The 22,224-nt window shown below is 41.2% G+C and overlaps 1 protein-coding gene across 3 annotated transcripts in view; it reads right to left on the bottom strand.

The window, feature by feature from the left end:
- The window catches only part of LOC117528687 (protein sidekick-2-like), a 562,122-nt gene that overhangs the window by 34,843 nt on the left and 505,055 nt on the right, over positions 1–22,224 (bottom strand). For 2 of the 3 annotated variants that reach the window (XM_034191315.1, XM_034191316.1), the window contains exons 36-38: positions 19,291–19,406; positions 18,889–19,075; positions 11,632–11,769 (exon numbers count right to left, since the gene is read on the bottom strand). In XM_034191315.1, the coding sequence (XP_034047206.1) occupies positions 11,632–11,769; positions 18,889–19,075; positions 19,291–19,406 (441 nt within the window). The remainder of the gene's footprint in view (positions 1–11,631; positions 11,770–18,888; positions 19,076–19,290; positions 19,407–22,224) is intronic. The other variant, XM_034191317.1, reaches the window with a different exon arrangement.

The following is a 22,224-nucleotide window of genomic DNA, read 5'->3' as shown; positions in this document are numbered from 1 at the left end:
GCAAAATTGAGTGTGAGTGAGTGAGGTGGAACAGTGAGGTTGCAAGGAATGGAAGTGGTGAAGGTACATAAGCTCAAACACTTGTGAGTCAGCTGTTTAAAGCAATGGAAAGTGTGGTAGATAGGTGAAGAGGTAGGGTGGAGAAGAATGGCAGGATTGATCTGTGATAGAAGTAACAGTGAAAGTTTATAAGACACTATTGAGAACAGCTAGAGTGTATGGCTTAGAGGTGGTGGCAATAACAAAAACAGAGCTGGAGCTTGAGGTGGCAGAATGGAACATGCCACAATATTCCTTGGGAATGATGAAGATGGACAGGATTAGGAATGAGAATAATGGAGGGACAGCACAGGCAGGGCGGTCTGAAGACAGAGTTAGGGAAATGAGACTGAAATGGTTTTGATATATGCAGAGGAGGGACATGAGGTATATAGGGAGAAGGATGCTGAGGATGGAGCCACCAGGCAGGAGGAGAAGAGGGAGACCAAAGAGTGGGTTTATGGATACTGTGAGGGATGACATGCAGGTGGCTGGTGTGACAGACCTGCTGTGGCGACCCCTAACGGGAACAGCCGAGAGTATATCTTCACCCATAACACTGTTTTCCACGAAGGTCCATACAAACATTTACAGGATGTGCACCTACACAGAAGTATAATTCAGCCTGTAGAGACTCACAATCTTTGCACGCATCACACAACAGTTTGTTATTGCAGCAACTTTGCATAGATACAGAAAGATATGAGGAGACACTGGGGGGCTCATTTATAACCTATGTGTATGTGCTAAACACGGCTTGAAAGTAGTGTACATTGGTTTGCACATAAAAATGCTGATTTACAACAAATGTGATGGGAGAATATGCGTAGCTGTGCAGAATCTCTGATGCATCCAGACGCTTTGGTGATGGGAAGATAAATGACGGTGAAATTCTAATGCATATCAAATGATAAGTTTAAGCTTCAGCAGCAACAGGCAACAGTGCAACAAACATCTGGTGCAGAGGTGTTAAATCTTATTACACTGTAAGAACGCAACACTGAATGTTAAACAATTAGAGAGAAGGTGAAGATTTGCCAGATGAAAATAATTTGCAGTTTCAAGACGTGCAGTTTCAACACACAAATGGAAAGATGAAGCTTAGTTTGTGGCGATGAAATGGATCAACTCGTGATGAAAAGTACTGCTGAGAAAAGACTGCAGGCTGACGTCTTCAGTAATGGTTCAGTACTTATTCGGCAGCAGGACCATTTTAGTCATTTAAGTTATTTTTTTAATAACTCAGTGGAGATGGTGGCGTGCTGCTGCTCACACACTGACAAGACTATTTTGTATTTCAGGGCTGAATATATATATGAAGTTACCCAGCATTAATGTGTGACATCTTTATCTTTGGCTACTTTTTCTTTTTTACATCCGCCAAGGACATAATATGTAAAATCATTGGCGTCAATTTATTTGTCTGTCTATTAGCAAGATTATGTCAAAACTACTGCACAGACATTGACAAACTTTTCACCACAGATAGATATTAGACAATGAAAGACTCCATTAAATTTTGGAGGTGATCTTTATATACGCTTTGAAGGATTACGTCAAAACTACTTCCCGGATTCTCACCAAATTTTGGCCACAGATAGATATTAGGGCATGGAAGACTCCACTGAATTTTGGAGGTGATCTGGATCCAGATATGGCTTCTTGATCAAGATTTCTCTTTATACAGGCTGTGAAGGATTACATCAAAACTACAAGGATTCTCACCAAATTTGCACCACAGATACAGAAAACTCTGATTGCTGTTGTTGTATTCATGTTCCCATTAAGATTACAGTGTGGCTGAATATGAAACTCAAATAAATGCAGTGATATCTCAAACTATTCAGAGGAATCAAAACATTTAATTGCTCTAAAACGCTACAAATATACAGGCCCGGATCCAGACTGGTTTGGACCGATGCAGTTGCATCTGTCAATTTTTTAAGCATCGTTTGTCATCGGTAAAAAAAAAAAATCTTGAATAATCCCGAATAGTGCCAAACGTGTCCCCGCGGTGAACACAGCTTTTCGGTGGTTTTCATGTCAACCTATAGTCCGTAAATTATACAGATTTTTCCGACTTTCAGAGTCATACGGATGTACAAATAAAGTCGGATATTCTGGGTTTGGTCTGCAGCGGGTCTGTAATCAACTGTTTCTGCAGCGCGGTTCCACTTTGAAGCCGTGAACCATTGAAGCAATGATTCGATCCACTAGCTCGTTGGTTCTTTGATTCGCTGCTCTTCAGAAATGGCAAGTCCGCTTCTTAACCCCTCTCAAAGCCATTAAAATATCGTGAGTCACTTTTGTGTGGATTAAAGTCACTAACTGGGACTCTTGTCTTGTTGCAGTCAAGAAACGTCCTCCGTTCCGTTCACACAGCTCGAAACACTGCGCGGCTCTTTGCTGAGACAAAGTCAGGTCGGAATAACTTTAAAACGAATCGCCACTTTAAATAAAGTGGCACCTCTTTCCAAACGTTGTAATACAGACAAGAAACTACAATCGACAAACATTTTTCTTCTCCCAAAATGAAACGTGCTGTATTTTCTTTACAAATTACATCCTGAAGTGAAGCACAGCAGCTGTAAGAGCTCAGCTCAGATATATGGAAACACTTTCATGTCAATAATGTCTGAAAGGAAATGCTTTTGACAAAAACTACAGATTTTGTTTATTCCTATTTATGTCCAGAGATCAAGGATCCACCATGTAGAGTTTATTATGTCCAAAGTTTAAGGATCCAGTGACCAATTTCATATTTATTTACTTTAAGACTCAATAAAATGTTCAATTTCAATTCAATTTCAATTTAATCGGCCTATAAAGTGCCAAATCACAACAAAATTCTGTGATATGTGTACAATTGTGATGTATTTGTTTTAGTATATTTAGTCATGGACATGATGAATATTGTTACCTGCTGGACTGTTTCTAATTTTGATTGGTATCAATGGAAAATGTCTTCTGTGAACTGTCTGTATCTCAATATATTATTATTAAGAATATATGCAGTCATATTTTTATTGATTTAATCAACTGAAAAAAAAATCATATATAGATTCAGGTATAATTAAAAGATTTTGGCAATAAATTTGATCCTGTTTACAGTCAATTTTTGTTATACTGTTGTTTTTTTAGGATATTATATTTATACAAATAAGAAGTGTTCACTATGGTCCATGAAGTATAATACAATAAATATATTAAAAGAAGTGTGACAGTGTATGTTGCACATGAATAAAAGAATGAGGATTATTGAATAACAAGATGCCTGCGATTTTTATTTTATCATTGGGCAAAAATGCATCTGTCAGATTTTCACTCTGGATCCAGCCCTGAATACACTAAGGTGGATGTAGAAGAAAAAGCCAAACATCAAATTGTTAGTTGTGATACACTTTCTCTCTCAAGAATGTTTCATGTGTCAGCTGTCATGGTCTCCATCTTCTTCCTCACTTCCCGTTTTATTTTCGCATCACCTTCTCTTGCTTTTTCATGTGCTTGACTTCCTTTCAGAGCGCACCTGTTGGTTATTGTTGTAGTTGTTCCCCTCTTGTATTTAAGTTCCTTTATCATGTTCCCCTGCACCAGTATGCCACATGTTCCACTGTGACATCCAGCCTTATTATATTCTCCTGGTGATTCTTTGTTCCAAATCAGTGTTTTTTCTTGTTTGAGCTCATCTTTCTTATCTGCTTCCTGTCAATTTAGTTTGCCTGGACTGACTGCCTGAACCATGAGTAGGTCCTTCTACCTGGACACTGCCCTGCCTTATCCTTTAAGCACTTCTTCCATGCCTATTGACCTTCTGAGTTTTGTCCTTTGACCTGGTTCTTGGAAGTGCCTCTGATTAATCCCTCATGAACATCTCTTCTATGTTGACTACTTCATTGTTTTTGACTTTGGCCTATATATGGATTTTAATTTCAATTTATTTCATTTTATATAGTGCCAAATCACAACAAAGCTGCCTCAAGGTGCTTCACACAAGTAAGATCTAATCTTACCAACCCCTAGAGCAAGCAACCAGGTGACAGTGGTAAGGGAAAACTCCCTGTGATGATATTGAGGAAGAAACCTCAAGCAGACCAGACTCAGAGGGGTGACCAATTGCTTGGGCCATTCTAACAGTTACAAGGTTTTTGCAAAGTTTTATAAAAGAGAAGGAAGAGAAAACATGACATCAAAACAACATAACAAAAGAAGATGCATTTGATGAGAACTCCATGCAAGCATTTATTCCACAGATGGACTCTGATGTTCTCTGCTTTGGGGTCTTTATTAGCACTAATGTCATCACATCATTCAATTCATTCTTTCATTTTCTGTTAGTTATCCAGGTCCTGGTTGTGGTAGCAGCAGACGAAGCAACTCCGTCCAGAATTCATTACCCTCAGCCAAGTTTATCACTCTTCCTGGGGGATTCTGGTGCATTCTCGAGCCACCAGGGAGATATAATCCCTCCAGTATGTCCTAGGTCTTCCCTGGGGCCTCCTCTTTGGATGTGCATGGAAGATCTCCTTCAGGAGACAACCAGAGGCATCCTCTCCAGATGCCCAAACCACCTCAGCTGGCTACCTTCAAAGAGAAGAAGCAGCAAGTCTCTGTCAGATAGTTGAGTCTCTCACCCTGTGCCTGAGCTCATGAACATAAGTGAAGATTGTAGTGCAAATCAACTGGTAAATTGAGAGCCTCTCCTTCTGGTTCGGCTCGTTTCTTTGCCACGACAGTCTGTCACAGTGTCTACTCGACCGCGGACAAAATTGTCACATCAGCTAGTCGACATTAACAGTGAACCAGAAGGAAGTACAACCAACAACAGAGCAAGGAAAAGTACTCAGAGAGTAGAGCAGCAACACCACAACCACATTTCAACGTATCAGGCACGCAGAGAAAATGCAGCATGGGCTTTTAAACAGTCAAGTAATATTTGGCAGGTCTGAAATTCATTATTCCAACTGTATGTTTAGAATAAGGTTAAGAGTGATGTGACATATGCAAATTGTTTATATCAGGCTCAAACTACCCACACGGCATGATATTTTACTGTCAGTGCTTGAATATGTTCACATGATGTGTGCTAGTTTCATTATTCAGAATGTGCTTTGGCTTGAACATTTGTGGTTAAATGTACTTGCAAGGAAAAGTGCTTTCAGGGATCGTTCTGAACATGATTCGGTTCACGTTACTTGTCGCTTAGTGACAGCAGCAGTCTGGCTTCCTGCCCAAGAAGTCAACCTCCTCCTGGCTCTGTGAGTACTCACTGAACTCAAGCATGAATATCAGCAGTGCTTCTTTGCAGCCGATGCTTATGTTTGTAAAGCTTTTGACTCTGTTGACTTGGATCCTCTGTGGAACATCCTGAATATTTGCAGGGTCTTCAACAAGTCTCTGGACATCATAAGCAGCCTATGTACAAGTACTGTGAGTGTTGTGTGGAGTGAAGGCAGAGCCTTTGACTTCTTCCCAGTGAATCCTTGTATTCATCAGAGATGTCTTATGGCTTCTTGCACTGTTGAGCACTTGCATGGACTGGGTGTTGGGTACGATTGTAGATTCCAGTGGTTTAGGTGCCTTTGTTAGCAAGAAAAGATGTACTGACCTTGACTTCATGGATGATTCTGTGATCATTGCAGAGTAACTGGATGCCTTCATTGCAGTAGTTGAGAAGACAAAGATCCAGGCTTTCAACGAGTTCCTGGACTCAGGCATTACAACTGTATTTTATGTGGCGGGAGTGTCAAATTTGTAGAAAGATTCACTTATCTCAGCAGTCAATTTCATGTCTTCAATGTGGGTCTTCAGCCTCGAAGAACAAAAGACGCCTGGAAAATGCTGATGGAGTTTGACACGAACATGTCTTTGATTCACATACTTGCACGCACGTGGTGATAATCCCACCCGCTGTGATCCAACTGGCCGCCGTGCTTTGTTCTAGCGCCTGCCACGTGCTCTGTGCTGGACGCTGTGTATATAAAATAATTATTTTGTGTTGGATTAATCATTTTCTCTGCAAATTGGCCTTTGAAAACGGCTCTAATCGCTTCCCGAGTCACTGCGTGTGACTGCATGTCATTGCACGCAGATTTGAAGAAATGCTACATCTATATTAAACATGACTTTCCAGATACATTATCCAATTCATAAGAAGGAATGACAATGCAACTGTTTTACCAAACCATTTCAAAATATGCTCCAGCTTCAGCCGTTCACGCGCACATGCACGTGCCTAACAAGCTGCAGAAAGAGTTTTGAGCCATTTAAAAAGGTAATTATTTGTCATGTTTACATTGCCATGGCTTGGTAAAACAGCTGTGTGTTCTTTCCTTCTTGTGTGCAGCTGTTAAAGTATGTTTATGAGAGATTTAATATCTTGTTATAATCGTTCAGACGAGCTGCGCTGTGATGCGATCTGCTGACGTCACCACTCACTCTATTCACTTTTTCTTTACTCCAACGAGCTGTACATCGTGTTAGCAGTTAGATCGTGCCACGTAGCATGACATTTATGTGTGAAAGATTTTTTTGAACATTTCAAAATTCTCTGTGCGCAATACCACGCACTGGCGCCCCTCTCGCCTCCTGTCTGCACCCGTTAAAGATGAGTTTACTCTCCAGCATGTGCTAGTATGCAAGTCAAAGGCATGCTCGTGTAAGGGGGCCTTCAAGGAGCCTTTATTTGGTCGTGAGAGAAAGGTGTTTTGTGATGCAGATACCTTTAGAGCAGAACAAAGGTCCAAGGCTTGACATCTTTGTGAGATGTGAAGACAAACCAGTGACCTCAGGTGACAACTAGATGTGTTTGATACTAGCTCTCTCTAGAGCAGGGCTGACCAGCCTAATTTTTAACCAAAATCTACTTTTAAAGTTGAAAGTGTATCAAGATCTACCAAGCCATATTGAAAACCACAGCACAGCCACAGTTTATTGTGCACCAATATAATAACACAATTTGCGCAATCTGTCACATTAAAACATTATCTTAATGTTTTAATGATGATAATACATTATTGAAGTAAATGTGCATGTACTCCTCGGACTGGCCTGTAACAATACAACAACAAACAACCCAACTAATACAATGCCTAATTGGCAATCGGCTGGTTGGGCATGGCAGCTCTAGAGAATCCGTGGGTGTGACTGGAATGACTTTAGGCATCTTGACACTTGCACAAATTTGATGCCTGCACCGAGATGCAATCTTAAATGCCATTGAGTAAATGCGTTGTAAACTGTGCGTGAATGGTGTGTGAACTGTGCCCAGCTACGTGAAATGTTTAAAATTTGGCATGCATAAATTCCATACCACTTGCAAGAACTAGTCGTGAACATTGCACAACCTATTCAAAGACACTGCGTGTGACTGCATGTCATTGCACGCAGATTATGAAGAAATGCTACATCTATATTAAACATGACTTTCCAGATACATTATCTAATTCATAAGAAGGAATGAAAATGCAACTGTTTTACAAACCATTTCAAAATATATATACAGGTGAGCCCCGTTAACTCACACAAGTTAGGGTACACAAAATCGGACCGTGAGTTATCTGAAACCGCGAGTTAATGAAGTTGACCAATAAATAAATAAATAAATACAGTATATTATTCACCTTATTCAGGAATTCAGGGTGGGCGGCTCCATTTTTCAAGGAACGTCCGGTTTGCAACTGCGTCTTGATGATTGGCTACGTGGGAACACAGTACTCCAGAAATGTCCAAACATGAGCAACATTAATTATTCAGTTCGTGAGTCCCACAACAACTGGAAGAAGAGGAAGCTATCTCTTTCAGATCGATGTTTTGAACATGGAAAGGAAAGATCTGAGTGCTGTGAACGAGCATTTAACTTGTTCCCTCCTCCATTGAAAGCTGAGGATCTCCAGTGCTGGCTAAAGGCGCTGAATTTGAAAAATCCACCAAAACATCCCTATGTCTGTTCTTTTTATTTTATGGAGAAAAAACCCACACACTGGTTCTTTATCCAGAGAAATGATTGGACAACAACGCTCCATTGAAGAAGCCACAGCGGACGCTAGTGAGACAAATGGGTAAGCTGTGTTTGTAGCATTAGCTGCTATCTTATTTACTCATTTTCTGGCGCACTGCATGAAATAACACCATACGTAAATTAATGTTATGTAATCTTGGCATTACGGTGGTACTACTTATCGGATAGTATTTTAACTTGATTGTGCTTTTATACGAGCTTCAGCGGCGCTGTGCGGCATGAAGCTTGTAGTTCCTCATAGCCAAACCGTCCACGCCGAGTGACAACACAAAGTAGTTAAAAATAATCGAGGGCCACTTTTTCATGTCATCTTCCCACTTTGTTATGACCCGTGGGTGAGCCAGAGTCGATCCCTTTGAGCTTTTCAAAAAGGTTTTTGCTTTCTACCCATGTAATATCTTCCATTGTTCCATATTGAAAACAGTGCTCACCGGAAGTCCTAAGACAAAACAGAAATGCCTCTGTTGTAAAAGTGGGCGGGGCTGAATAAGGTGATACAGTAGTCTAAATTTTCGGGGTCCACAAATCGACCGCAAGTAAAGCTGAATCATGACTTACGCATGCGCAAGTTAACGGGGTTCACCTGTGTTATAAATAATTACATTTGAGACCAGATTCCAAATGCATTCTCCACCACAGGATAAGCACGACACAAGCTGTTGCTGTAGATAGTTCCTCTGTGATTCTAGTAGTGATGAGAGAATGGTTTCATCAGCCAAGTTCTGAGAGCAAATGATATGGCACAGGCTTTATTTTATGTACAACCCAAATTCCAATGAAGTTGGGACGTTGTGTGAAATGTAAATAAAAACAGAATACAATGATTTGAAAAGGAGCATCCCAAACAGTCTCAGCTATTCACAAGCAAAGATGGGGTGAGGATTACCACTTTGTGAACATCTGCATGGAAAAAAAAACAGTCCAACAGTTTAAGAACAATGTTTCTTAACATTCAATTGCAATGAATTTAGGGATTCCATCATCTACAGTCCATAATATAATCAGAAGATTCAGAGAATTTGGAGAAGTTTTCTATATGTAAGTGGCAAAACCAACAACGAATGCCCATGACCTTCAATCCCTCAGGCGGCACTGCATTAAAAACCGACATCATTGTGTAAAGGATCTCACCGCGTGGGCTCAGAAACACTTCAGAAAACCATTGTCAGTTAACACAGTTCGTCGCTACATCTACAAGTGCAAGTTAAAACTCTACCATGCAAAGCGAAAGCCATACATCAACAACATCCAGAAATGTCGCCGCCTTCTCTGGGCCCGAGCTCATTTGAAATGGACAGACGCAAAGTGGAAAAGTGTGCTGTGGTCTGATGAGTCCACATTTCAAATTGTTTTTGGAAAACATGGACGACATGTCCTCTGGACAAAAGAGGAAAAAGACCATCCAGATTGTTACCAGTGCAAAGTTCAAAAGCCAGCATCTGTGATGGTGTGGGGTGTGTGTTAGTGCCCATGGCATGGGCAACTTACACAACTGTGATGGCACTGTCAATGCTGAAAGGTACATCCATGTTTTGGAGCAACACATGCTGCCATCCAAGCAACATCTTTTTCAGGGACGTCCCTGCTTATTTCAGCAAGACAATGCCAAGCCACATTCTGCACGTGTTACAACAGTGTGGCTTCATAGTAAAAGAGTGCGGGTACTAGACTGGCCTGCCTGCAGTCCAGACCTGTCGCCCATTGAAAATGTGTGGTGCACTATGAAGCGCAAAATACGACAAAGGAGACCACGTACTGTTGAACAACTAAAGTCGTACATCAAGCAATAATGGGAAAGAATTCCACCTACAAAGCTTCAACAATTAGTGTCCTCAGTTCCCAAACGCTTATTGAGTGTTGTTAGAAGGAAAGGTGATGTAACACAGTGGTAAACATACCACTGTCCCAGTTTTATTGAAACGTGATGCAGACATCCATTTCAAAATGAGCAAATATTTGCACAAAAACAATAAAGTTTATCAGTTTGAACATTAAATATTTTGTCTTTGTGGTGTATTCAATTGAATATAGGCTGAAGAGGATTTGCAAATCATTGTATTCTGTGTTTATTTACGTTTTACACAACGTCCTAACTTCACTGGAATTGGGGTTGTAGCATGGCATCAACCGGGACAAAGCGGGACACATTGGCACGACGAATTGCACAACAATGCGCGATCAAATTCATGCAAGTGTTAAGGTAGCTTCTATGTCGCACAACTGGTTACCTCGGCCCCATTCAGAATGGGGTTGGCAATCTGATGCTGGATTCAATCCAGATTGCTTTCTGGCCGGATAGTGTTCAGACCTGTATTTCAAATCCGGCTCATCCAACATATGCATACAAACTCAGACTGGCACTAGCCAAAAGAGATGTGTGAGAGAAGTGAGAGTGCAGGATTGTCTTGGTGTGGATCCGGACAAGACAGCGTGAGTGTGCGATCTGGATATACGTGTCACATGGAAGGGAATGCACCCAATGGATTTTCTTGGTGAGAAGGTGCGCAGAGAAAGAATGCTGTTTGCCGTCCCTGTCTTTGCAGCTGTATTGAGCGCAATTACAGCAGAGAGGACGCTATGCGTGCACAGGCGTAATGAGGAAGTTTTACACCATGATCCCAGAGCTAACTGGATTCTACACACATTTGTGTTCAGACCTCGGCGAATCCCGCTCAAATCCAAGAGTTGGATAAAAACAAAACAAAACAAAAAAAACAATCTGGCTAAAATATAATTTGCATCATTAGGTTCAGTCTGAACAGGGTTTTGAAGACACCCAGATTGAGACTTACTACTTGCAGAACATAGATTAGCACATTTCCAACTATCTGACGTCTCAGTTCTGAGTACCCGGCAACAGGACAAAGCCAAAGCCTGCAGCAGACTGAAGTGATTTCTGAGATGTGGGGATGGACCTGCTGTCTCCCTGGGTGGTTGCCACTCAGGACCCATGGCAGATCTGTAGTATGGTGGACCAGCACATGCTTCCATACCGGACCTGTTAAGTGCACTGATTATAGCTATGTATCAGGTTCATTCACCTGTACAGACGTGCAAGTTCGTCACAATTTAAAAAGGTGAAATTGTGTAAAACGTGTATGCATGATTCCTATCTTGTGTGTGTATAGGTAAAGTTTGACATGGATTCCACAAAAAACATATTATAAATGAGGCCCCAGGATCTCTCTAACAGACAAGCTAATATTTGTTGTCTTTGCTGCTGCACTTGGCTTTGCTCTGACTCCATTAGTAGGGAGCACAGACACCACCGCAGCCCACTCAACTCCCAATTACTGGACAATCTGGTCCATGCAATCACACTTAGCTGGCCATTAGTCATGTTTTACTCTGTGAGACAGGAAGTTGTGCAAAGCTCCACTAGAACATTCCAGCATTATTTTAATCGGCCATGCCCTATAAGATACTGCAGGGCCTGCACACATCTGTGAAAGATTACAGTTTGAGCTTAAGCAGCATGAATTAAAGGAACATGTTAACTAGATTGGTGGTTGTAAATCAGTCTGAGGAATGCCAAGGCTTGACAGAGTTATGAGGTTCCAGGCAGATTTTCTCACCATCCACTGGAGTGCAGGGCTCATAAACCAGGCGGTAGCCCTCAATGATACCATTGGCTTGTTTCGGCTCGCCCCAGGACACGTTGACCGACGTGGTGGTCAGCTCGCTGAAGTGGATGAAGCTGGGTGCACTGGGTGCTTTTCGGGGAGAGAGGGCGGAGTGGGGAAACAGAGGTTACAACAGCTGGATGTCTTTACAGAAATGTGACAAAATATCAGACTGCTGCAAAGCTGCAATGCGTTGACCCCGATCCTCCTCCACGGGGTCTCATTCCATGAAAAAACATTTTGTAATATCCCAGAAAATCTGTGAGGATGCACTAATTAAGACACAAACTGGGGCACACATATAAATAGCAATATTCATTTATTTACAATACTTGAAATGTTAAGTTCCACAGTACACAGATGCATCTCTTATATCATGAAAGAGTTCATTATGTTTTGTCAAGTAATTCAGAAAGTGAAAATTTTATATATCCTAGACTCATTACATATAAAGTCTTTCAAACATTTTCATTATACTTTTGATAACTATGACCTACAGCTCCAACAAAGTTAAAAATACAGTATGTATCTTAAAATAGGGTGACCCAAAAAAAAAAAAAAAAAAAAAAGAAATAGTACCCATAAAAGTTGCAATAAAACATCCAAAGACATGCCTTGGTCAATCAAGGAAAAGACATTTTGCCTGGAGGTCTATTTCACCAACAAATCATATCATTTGGAGCATAGTTTTGACAGGACATGACTTTTATGCAAAGGGACCGAGATAACTGAAACTTTGGGGAATGATTGTACACAAACTGAAGTTTGTAGGATTGATTACAATTTTTATGGGTTCTGTTTTTTTTGGTGGGGGGCGTGATCACCGTGTATTTCACTTCGAGTCACTATTTTGCAGTATCAATACCATGAATCTCTCAATACACACAACCACAATCATGGGGAAGATCGTTGAACTGACAGTTGTCCAGAAGAGACTCATTGACACCCTCCACAAGGAGGGTAAGCCACAGACGGTCATTGCTGAAAGGTGTGGCTATCCACAGAGTGCTTTATCAAACCATATTCATGGAAAGTTGACTGGAAGAGAAAAGTGTGGTCAGAAAAGGTGCACAAGCAACAGGAATGGCCACAACCTTGAGAAGACTGTCAAACAAAGCTGATTCAAGAACTTGAGGGAGCTTCACAAGGAGTGGACTGAGGCTGGAGTCGGTGCATCAAGACCCCCCCCAAAGGTCTACAAGTGTCACATTTCAAGTGTGAAAGCACTCCAGATCCAGAAATGATGTCAGAAGAATCTTACCTTGGATAAAAAGAAAAAGAACTGGACTGTCCAAAGTTCTATTTTCAGATGAAAGAAAACTTTGCGTTTCATTTGGAAATCAAAGGAAGAGTGGAGAGACACAGAATCTAAGTTGCTTGAAGTCTGTGTGAAGTTTCTACATTCAGTGATGATTTGGGGTGTCATGTCGTATGCTGTTGTTGGTACACTGTGTTTTGCCAAGTCCAACATCAGCGCAGCTGTCTACGAGGGCATTTTAGATCACTTCATGCTAACATGACAAGTTTTGTGGAATTGCTGAGTTCATTTTCCAGCAGGACATGACACCTGCCCACACTGCCACACAACTACTAGTACCTGCTTTGCTGACCATGATATGATTTGAGTGGCTCCACAGAAAATTCTAGATAGATTATAGGTGGAGTATTGTCAAGAGGAAGGTGAAAGACACGAGACCCAGCAATACAGACGCGCTGAAGGCCACCACAGGCTCATCAACTCCATGTCAGGCTACACTGATGCAATAATTCCTGAAAAAGGAGATCAACCAAGTATTGAGTGCATAAATAAACATGATTTTCAGAAGTTTTACATTTCAGTATTTTAAATCCTTTTTTGAACTGATCGAATGAAATCTAATATTTTTCTAGTTTTTGGAGTTGTAGGCTGGAATTATCAAAACATTTAAAAATGCTTGAAACATTTTAGTTTGTAATGACTGTAGAACAAATAACAATTTCCACTTTCTGAAATACCTAACAACAAATATTAAACTTTTTACCTGATATTCTAATTTCTGAGGCACACATATAATTCCACTACAAAGTCTATGTTTTCAGCAGTGTTTGTTATAAGAATTATTTCAAAATTTTGAAATGAATCTCAACAAAATAAAATTGGATAGTTAATGTTACTGAGCAGAGGAAAGCTTTACTGTTTGGCGTTGATCGGAATCTGGGTGTAGATTCCATCCATCCATCCATTTTCTTCCGCTTCATCCGAGGTCGGGTCGCGGGGCCAGCAGCTCAAGCAAAGCCGCCCAGACCTCCCGATGCACACACACCTCCCCCAGCTCCTCCGGGGGAACCCCGAGGCGTTCCCAAGCCAGCCGAGAGACGTAGTCCCTCCAGTGTGTCCTGGGTCTTCCCCGGGGCCTCCTCCCAATGGGATGTGCCCGGAACACCTCTCCAGCGAGGGGTCCAGGGGGCATCTGAAAAAGATGCCCGAGCCACCTCAGCTGGCTCCTTTCAACATGGAGGAGCAATGGCTCAACTCTGAGCTCCTCCCAAGTGACCGAGCTCCTCACCCTATCTCTAAGGGAGCGCCCAGCCACCCTGCGGAGGAAACTCATCTCGGCCACTTGTAGTCACAATCTTGTTCTTTCGGTCATGAGCCAAATCTCATGACCATAGGTGAGGGTCGGAACGTAGATTGATTGGTAAATCAAGAGTTTTGCCCCCCTGCTCAGCTCTCTCTTCACCATGACGGCTCGATACAGCGAATGCATCACTGCAGACGCTGCACCAATCTGTCTGTCGACCTCACGCTCCATCCGTCCCTCTCTCATGAACAAGACCCCGAGATACTTAAACTCCTCCACTTGAGGCGAGGACACTCCACCGACCTGAAGAGGGCAAGGCATCTTTTTCCGGTCGAGAACCATGACCTCGGATTTGGAGGTGCTAATTTTCATCCCAGACGCTTCACACTCTGCTGCAAACCGCCCCAGTGCACGCTGAAGGTCCTGATTTGACAAAGCCAACAGAACCACATCGTCTGCAAACAGCAGAGACGAGATTCTGTGGTTCCCAAACAAGACCCCCTCTACATCCCGAATGCACCTAGAAATTCTGTCCATAAAGATAATGAACAGAACCGGTGACAAAGGGCAGCCCTGGCAGAGGCCAACATGCACTGTAAACAGGCTTGACTTACTACTGGCAATGCGGACCAAGCTCCTGCTGCGGTCGTACAGAGACTGGATAGCCCTTAGCAAAGGACCCCGGACCCCGTACTCCTGGAGCACCCCCCACAGGGTGCCTCGAGGGACATGGTCGAATGCCTTCTCCAGATCCACAAAACACATGTGGACTGGTTGGGTGAACTCCCATGAACACTCGAGTACCCAAAAACCACACTGCTCCTCCTGAATCCGAGGTTTGACTATCGGTCGAATTCTCCTCTGCAGTACTCTGGAATAGACCTTACCGGGGAGGCTGAGGAGTGTGATTCCCCTGTAGCTGGAACACACTCTCCGGTCCCCCTTCTTAAACAGAGGGACCACCACCCTGGTCTGTCAATCCAGAGGCACTGTCCCCGACCGCCACGCGATGTTGCAGAGACATGTCAACCAAGACAGTCCCACAACATCCAGAGACTTAAGGTACACCGGACGGATTTCATCCACCCCAGGAGAATCTACACCCATCCACAGAATCTACACCCTGGGTGTAGATTCTGTTTATTATTATTATTATTATTATTATTATTATTATTACTTTAATGCAGCAAAATGATTTTTTTTTTTTTTTTTTTTGCACTGGTCTGGATGACACCTGTCAACCAGACAGATTAAAAGGCAAATAATCAATGTGCTAATTGTTGGGTAAATCCAGTTATGGATACGGATTCATGAAAGTTGGGCACAAATTCTGACCTTTACGATATTCCTGGGATTTATTTAAATTGAATATTCTAAAAGGTCAAAGATTTCTAACATATCACAAAGGTTGCTATTCCCCACTCTTTCTGTCTGTTGTCTGGTCCATAAGTATTCAGACAGTGATTTTATTTTATTTTATTTATTTTTTTGTTGTGCATTACTGTTATGGCTTTGAGCTAAAACTGTATTGTATCTCTAGTGTAGTTGAAATTTCAGGTCTTCATTTTAAGAAAAAACCTCTGTTCCACTTCACCGTGCAGTTGCATATCTGGTGAACTTCTTCCATGCACACTTTGTCCAGTCACAACCACAAAACCTTACAACGCCTTCAGAGTTGTCTTGAATGTCTTTGTGGTTTCACTCTCTAGTGTCCTTCTTGCATAGTCACTTAGTTTTTGGGAACTACCTAATCCAGAGAGATTTACCATTTATTTCTTTTGGCAGTCCCTGAGTTGACAAAATGGATCCAATTAAGTGTTGCATTGGGATTTGGCACAACTTTACACTGGATGACCTTCCTGACACAACACCAGTTGTACATGGAGAAATGTGTGCAACTTCTGGTGTTCTTAACCATTCTCCCTGCCAGGTACTAATCAGGACCTACTCTGCTTATCTTTTGAAATCAGTCAGGATCAGGCAAATACAGTGGCATGAATTCACACCAGACAACCCAACCGCGTGATAGGGACAGTGTTGCCACAGTTACTTAAAGCAGGAATGTATCTCAAAGTTGCCAAGCAAGCTAAGGTTAACAGGCTCAGTAACCTTGATTTAGGTGTTTGACTAATATATATATGTTTGGGAATCAGGTGGTGGCTATTATAACGGTTTGGCTTGGGCGTAGTTATTTAAAAGTACGCTGGCACATTGTTTCACTAACTAGGGCGCTCTCGTGAACATCCACAAGAAGCTCGTAACTGCTAATGAGTGCTAATGCCTGAAGAGACCGTTCAAAGAACTGGAGGTTTTAGCACTTCTGTATTTGTTTAATTTTTCAGCACTGGAGGTTGCTGCTTGCTTGAAATATGTTTTTCAGTTTCTTTTATTTCAAAACCCTACATCTGGTAGCCACCAAAACATGTTGCAACATGCAACTATTATGCATGAGGTGCCAGTGGTGTGAACTTTCCATCATTAAGTACTATTAAGACAATGGAATTTGTGTGCATGAGCCACGCTCCAAAGTTCTATGTCCTCAGGGCTGCCTATGTTGTCCTACATTGGGTGTCTAACATGTACTGATCTTGCATCATTATTTTATGCACATATCACAGACATACTTGTTGCAACACTCCATTCTACTCCACATGAGGTACCAATGACCCAAACAGAAACACTCCACTTCTTTAGAGCCCGAACGGTATGAGGTACGTGCAGATAAACTAGCATCTGCATTTATATCAGTCAACAAATAATTAAAAAGAAATGGCATCAGTGTTGTGATTATATAATTTGTCCACCAGAGGGTGCTCAGCAGCTCCCCTTTTGTCAACACAACACACAACAATCAGCTGACAGAAGAAAAAGACTGAGCAGCACAAAAATGATCCTTGTCATCATGTGAAATACACAAATTAAACAACAGAAAAAGTTACCACTATTGAAAAAAGATCGCTAAAACTTTAAAGGCAGCAAATGTTAATGAGTGGATAAATTATACAGTGTAACTTTTTCTCTTTTGAGCCCTTTAGCCTTCATGATTGTTCAAATTCTGTTTATGTCAGTAATACAAGATCAATTTCGAACTGCATTATGTCATGTTATATTTGTGAAGACTCATTACAAAAATGACACAAAATAAATGTTCGGTAAAATCTTTGTTTATGCTAAATGTTTCTGGGGGAAAAAAGAATAACCTTCGATATATCGAAATATTGGATATTAGAATATCAAATATCAAAATTAGTATCGGGCCAAAATTCCAAAATGAGTTTGTTCTCATTAGTATGCAAAATCATTACAAACACTCATTAGGCCATCAGCTGCACATACGATACACATGAACCTTACACCATTCAGGACTGCTGAGGTATATACCCAAAATATAATCTTCCTTCATGAATATACAAATATATGCACAGATCCTCCCAAAACCTAATCAGCTATTCTGCTTCCTAAAGGTTTGATAAATTGCTAATTTCCAGTGTTTGACGTGGACTTATCTTGAGTTATTGTGTTCACAACAATGTGTCTGCACATACATCTTGCACAGTATGTGGTAGGACACACACACACACACACACACACACACACACAAATATCATTCAGGCGTTCCTCTTCAATAAACACTCAAGTCACAGCTGTAATTTAATGCATTTCCAACATCTTAAATTGTTCTGCTACGACTCCATCATCAATTTATTCCAAACTCCCAAGACATTTGAAACACTGCAAACAAAAAATAGCACTGAGACATGATGATGGAGGGAAATGCAATGGCAGCGCTTATAATGGAGGAAAAAAAAAAAATCACGCCAAATAAAAATCAAGAGCAGCACACAGACAAAAAAAGTAAAATGGTTTGATTGTTTTCATAGTAAGAACAGAAAATAAATTACACATATAAAAATAAGCATTATCCAAGTGGAAGTGAGCGTCTCAAAGCGGAAACATTCCTATAATTACTCACTAAAAAAAAAGCAAACACAAAGCAGACGCCAGCCTGTGGACAGTCCTTCTGTGACCTTCAGCCAGCGCTGGGAGAATTCTGCCTGCTGACCCCAGCCGGATCCAGCTCAGTGTCACCATTTCACCACAAGTCTGTATATTATTCACAAAAGCTGCTGTTGGCTGACTTCCCAGCAGCCTGTGGTGCAAAGAGCCAAAATGCTGCCAGTGTTTTTAAGTTACTCCTCGCCAATGTCACAGCCTTAAAAAGACGGAGTGGGGGGAGACAGAGACATTCATACGCTAAACTATTTTTGTGCTGAAACCGCAGAGGAGGGACTCTTGTTAGCTGGTAAACACAGACGCTTTTGTGCAGCTTATCTACATGTGTCCTTCGCGCTCCGTTTGCGGCTTGAACTATGACGACTTCCTTAAGCCACATTTCAGAGGATGTTCCCAAAACCTTTCATGGGTAACGTCCTGTTTCTTGGCAGCTGTGATAGAAAGTGCAGTTTGCTGTTTATGCAAGCAAACATCAAAATACAATCTTTTATGACTGAAGTGATGGCGAATCTTAGTTGCACGACTTTGCACACATACTTGAAAAGTACAAACAGCGCGGTTCTGTGTGACAAGGGTCCAGCATTCTGCACCCGGACATCTGCCCTGACTCACATCTGGATTGACTGGGCCTCACCTGCTTGCTGAGTGCGCCCTCTGGTGGGCAGGGAGCGTGGCCCGTCCCCTGCAGCGTTGAAGGCTGCCACGCTGATCATGTATGTGGTGTAGCCGGTTAGATTTTTCAGCTTCACACTGAGCTCTGGCAGGAAGAGGGTACGCAGCCGCTCCGTTTCATTCTGCAGCTGAAACTCCCAGAAATAAATCTACAAAAAAAAAAAATAATAAAAAAAAAAAATATATATATATATATATATATATATATATATATATATATATATATACATACATACATACATATATATATATATATATATATATACATACATACATACATACACACAAAATCAAGCAGTCGGGTTGGAAAAGTCTTCTGTGGTTTGACAAAAATGAAATATAATGCAGTGAGACAAACAGACACCTTGTATCCTTGTATGTCCCCGTTCTGCGCATCCTGAGGCGGTGGGTGCCATGTCACGTCCAGTTGTGTGGCTGTTGACGACTGCACCACAACATTTTGGGGCGGGGCCGTCGGCACTAAAAAAATATTGAATTCATGATTCTTTCACACAACTTCACTTTTTTTTTTTACCAATTTTTTTCATTTAAAGATATCACACTTTACAAAACTGATTTTTTTTTTGTTTTTTTGTTTTTTTTTTACATTTTAAAAGAAGATTTGCTGATGAATTTAAAATTACACAAATATAAAGTCCCAGAATTTGGGAACATAAACACCAGAATTTATATTATTTACCAGAATAATCTAATAACTTTAATAGCATATGTAGAAACAACTCAAAAAACTTTGCTTTATGTTTTTACCCCAGGCCATCAAATATGGCCATCGGGTTTTGCGAATGCTTTGCGTCCATCCGTCCATTTGTCCATCCGTCCATCTGTCTGTGCTCAGCGTAAGTCCAGTCCTATTACTGCCAGAGTCTTCATATTCACAGGGAACATTGTTGGAACACAGACATTGGACAAGTTCAAAGATGGCTAACCTTGACGTATTTTAAGAGGTTAAGAAGACACATTCTGTTTCAGTCTGATCCGTTTTGGTTTTGAGTGATGCGGGTGACAGCCAATCAGAGTGAAGATGCACCGTGATGTCACTCGATGGGCTCTTCAAAACTGCTTCATTTTGTGTGTTTGTACACGTTTCTCATATATTATGTAAAAACTAGCAAGAAATGAACACTTCTAAATCTGAAAACACTGTTTTTGCAACCTAATAACACCTCTGAACTTATTTACAAGACTTTTCGCCAAGGTTAGCGTGGTGACATCACTTCCTTGTGTAGCTACTTGCTAACAGCTTCATTTCTGATATATGTAAAAGCTAGCAAGAAATAAACAATTCTAAAACTGCAAACACTGTTTTTGTAACCTGGTAACACTTCTGGACTCATTTATAAGACATTTTGCGGACATTAGCTTGCACGCTAATTCCGCTAACTCAAACCTAACTTCCTATGGAGTTAAATTTGTCACATTAACTGCAAATGCACAGAGGGTGATCTACAAATATTCCTTGATTTGAACAACATGAACAAATGATTTGAACATGTACAAATTGTATGTAAGACAATAGGATCTTAATTAATTAAATGACTGCAAATTATAAAGAACACAATGTTCATACGGCCGAGGGTATTTTGCATTGTAATTATGTTTTTTCTTTTCAGGTATAGAAATGCCGTACACTGGAAAAGAAAAGGCATTTTGTGTGTTAGAATATTCTCAAATACACAATGTGAATATTGAAAACTAGTGAAAGCATTCATGAAATCTACATACCTTTGAATTTCTCATTCACATTTTGATGAATAAATGTGATTTTGCTCACCATTAAGCCTTTTTAGTTTCATTTCCCTTGTCAAATTTTTTGAAGCACCCTATATGTGTGTTGCATACCCTGTGCAATGAACGCAGGACTATATATATGTACAATAGTTCACGTAACCAATACTTCACAAATATTTTGCTGATCAGCATAAACTAAAGATCAGCTCTAGAGCCCAATTAGTTGTGGAAGTATTGCAGAAAGTTTTTTTTTTTTACAATGTTTTTGTTGACCTTGTCCTTTGTTCGATCCTCTCCAAAATTTAGTCATCCTGAGATATCTGCCCAAATATTATTCTCACCAAGTTTGAAGGAAATTTGTTCAGTCAGATTTTGAAAAACCAGGGACCGACTTTAGATTTTTCTTTTACTAACGTGCTGCAGCACACAGGCACTGCCTCTGCTCACCTTTTATTCATGACTGAGGCAGTGTGACATACATCAGCAGAAAGTGCAGCATAAAAGAAGCCAGGTGTTGTTAGCTTTGCAAAACTAGCATGGCATAATGTTTCCCATTCAAAATCAATACGGCAGCATTCACAAATTAGAAAAATCCATTATACCACCTGCCATGAGCCGATGTGTTGATTGCTATATATATATATATATATATACTCAACAAAAATATAAATACAACACTTTTGGTTTTGCTCCCATTTTGTATGAGATGAACTCAAAGATCTAAAACTTTTTCCACATACACAATATCACCATTTCCCTCAAATATTGTTAACAAACCAGTCTAAATCTGTGATAGTGAGCACTTCTCCTTTGCTGAGATAATCCATCCCACCTCACAGGTGTGCCATATCAAGATGCTGATTAGACACCATGATTAGTGCACAGGTGTGCCTTAGACTGCCCACAATAAAAGGCCACTCTGAAAGGTGCAGTTTTGTTTTACTGGGGGGGATACCAGTCAGTATCTGGTGTGACCACCATTTGCCTCATGCAGTGCAACACATCTCCTTCGCATAGAGTTGATCAGGTTGTCGATTGTGGCCTGTGGAATGTTGGTCCACTCCTCTTCAATGGCTGTGTGAAGTTGCTGGATATTGGCAGGAACTGGTACACGCTGTCGTATACGCTGGTCCAGAGCATCCCAAACATGCTCAATGGGTGACATGTCCGGTGAGTATGCCGGCCATGCAAGAACTGGGACATTATCAGCTTCCAAGAATTGTGTACAGATCCTTGCAACATGGGGCCGTGCATTATCCTGCTGCAACATGAGGTGATGTTCTTGGATGTATGGCACAACAATGGGCCTCAGGATCTCGTCGCGGTATCTCTGTGCATTCAAAATGCCATCAATAAAATGCACCTGTGTTCTTCGTCCATAACAGACGCCTGCCCATACCATAACCCCACCGCCACCATGGGCCACTCGATCCACAATATTGACATCAGAAAACCGCTCACCCACATGACGCCACACACGCTGTCTGCCATCTGCCCTGGAACAGCGTGAACCGGGATTCATCTGTGAAGAGAACACCTCTCCAACGTG

This window comes from Thalassophryne amazonica, chromosome 16 (genome assembly GCF_902500255.1).
Source record: "Thalassophryne amazonica chromosome 16, fThaAma1.1, whole genome shotgun sequence".
NCBI classification, from domain to species: domain Eukaryota; kingdom Metazoa; phylum Chordata; class Actinopteri; order Batrachoidiformes; family Batrachoididae; genus Thalassophryne; species Thalassophryne amazonica.
This window is presented reverse-complemented; position numbering and strand designations above follow the sequence as displayed.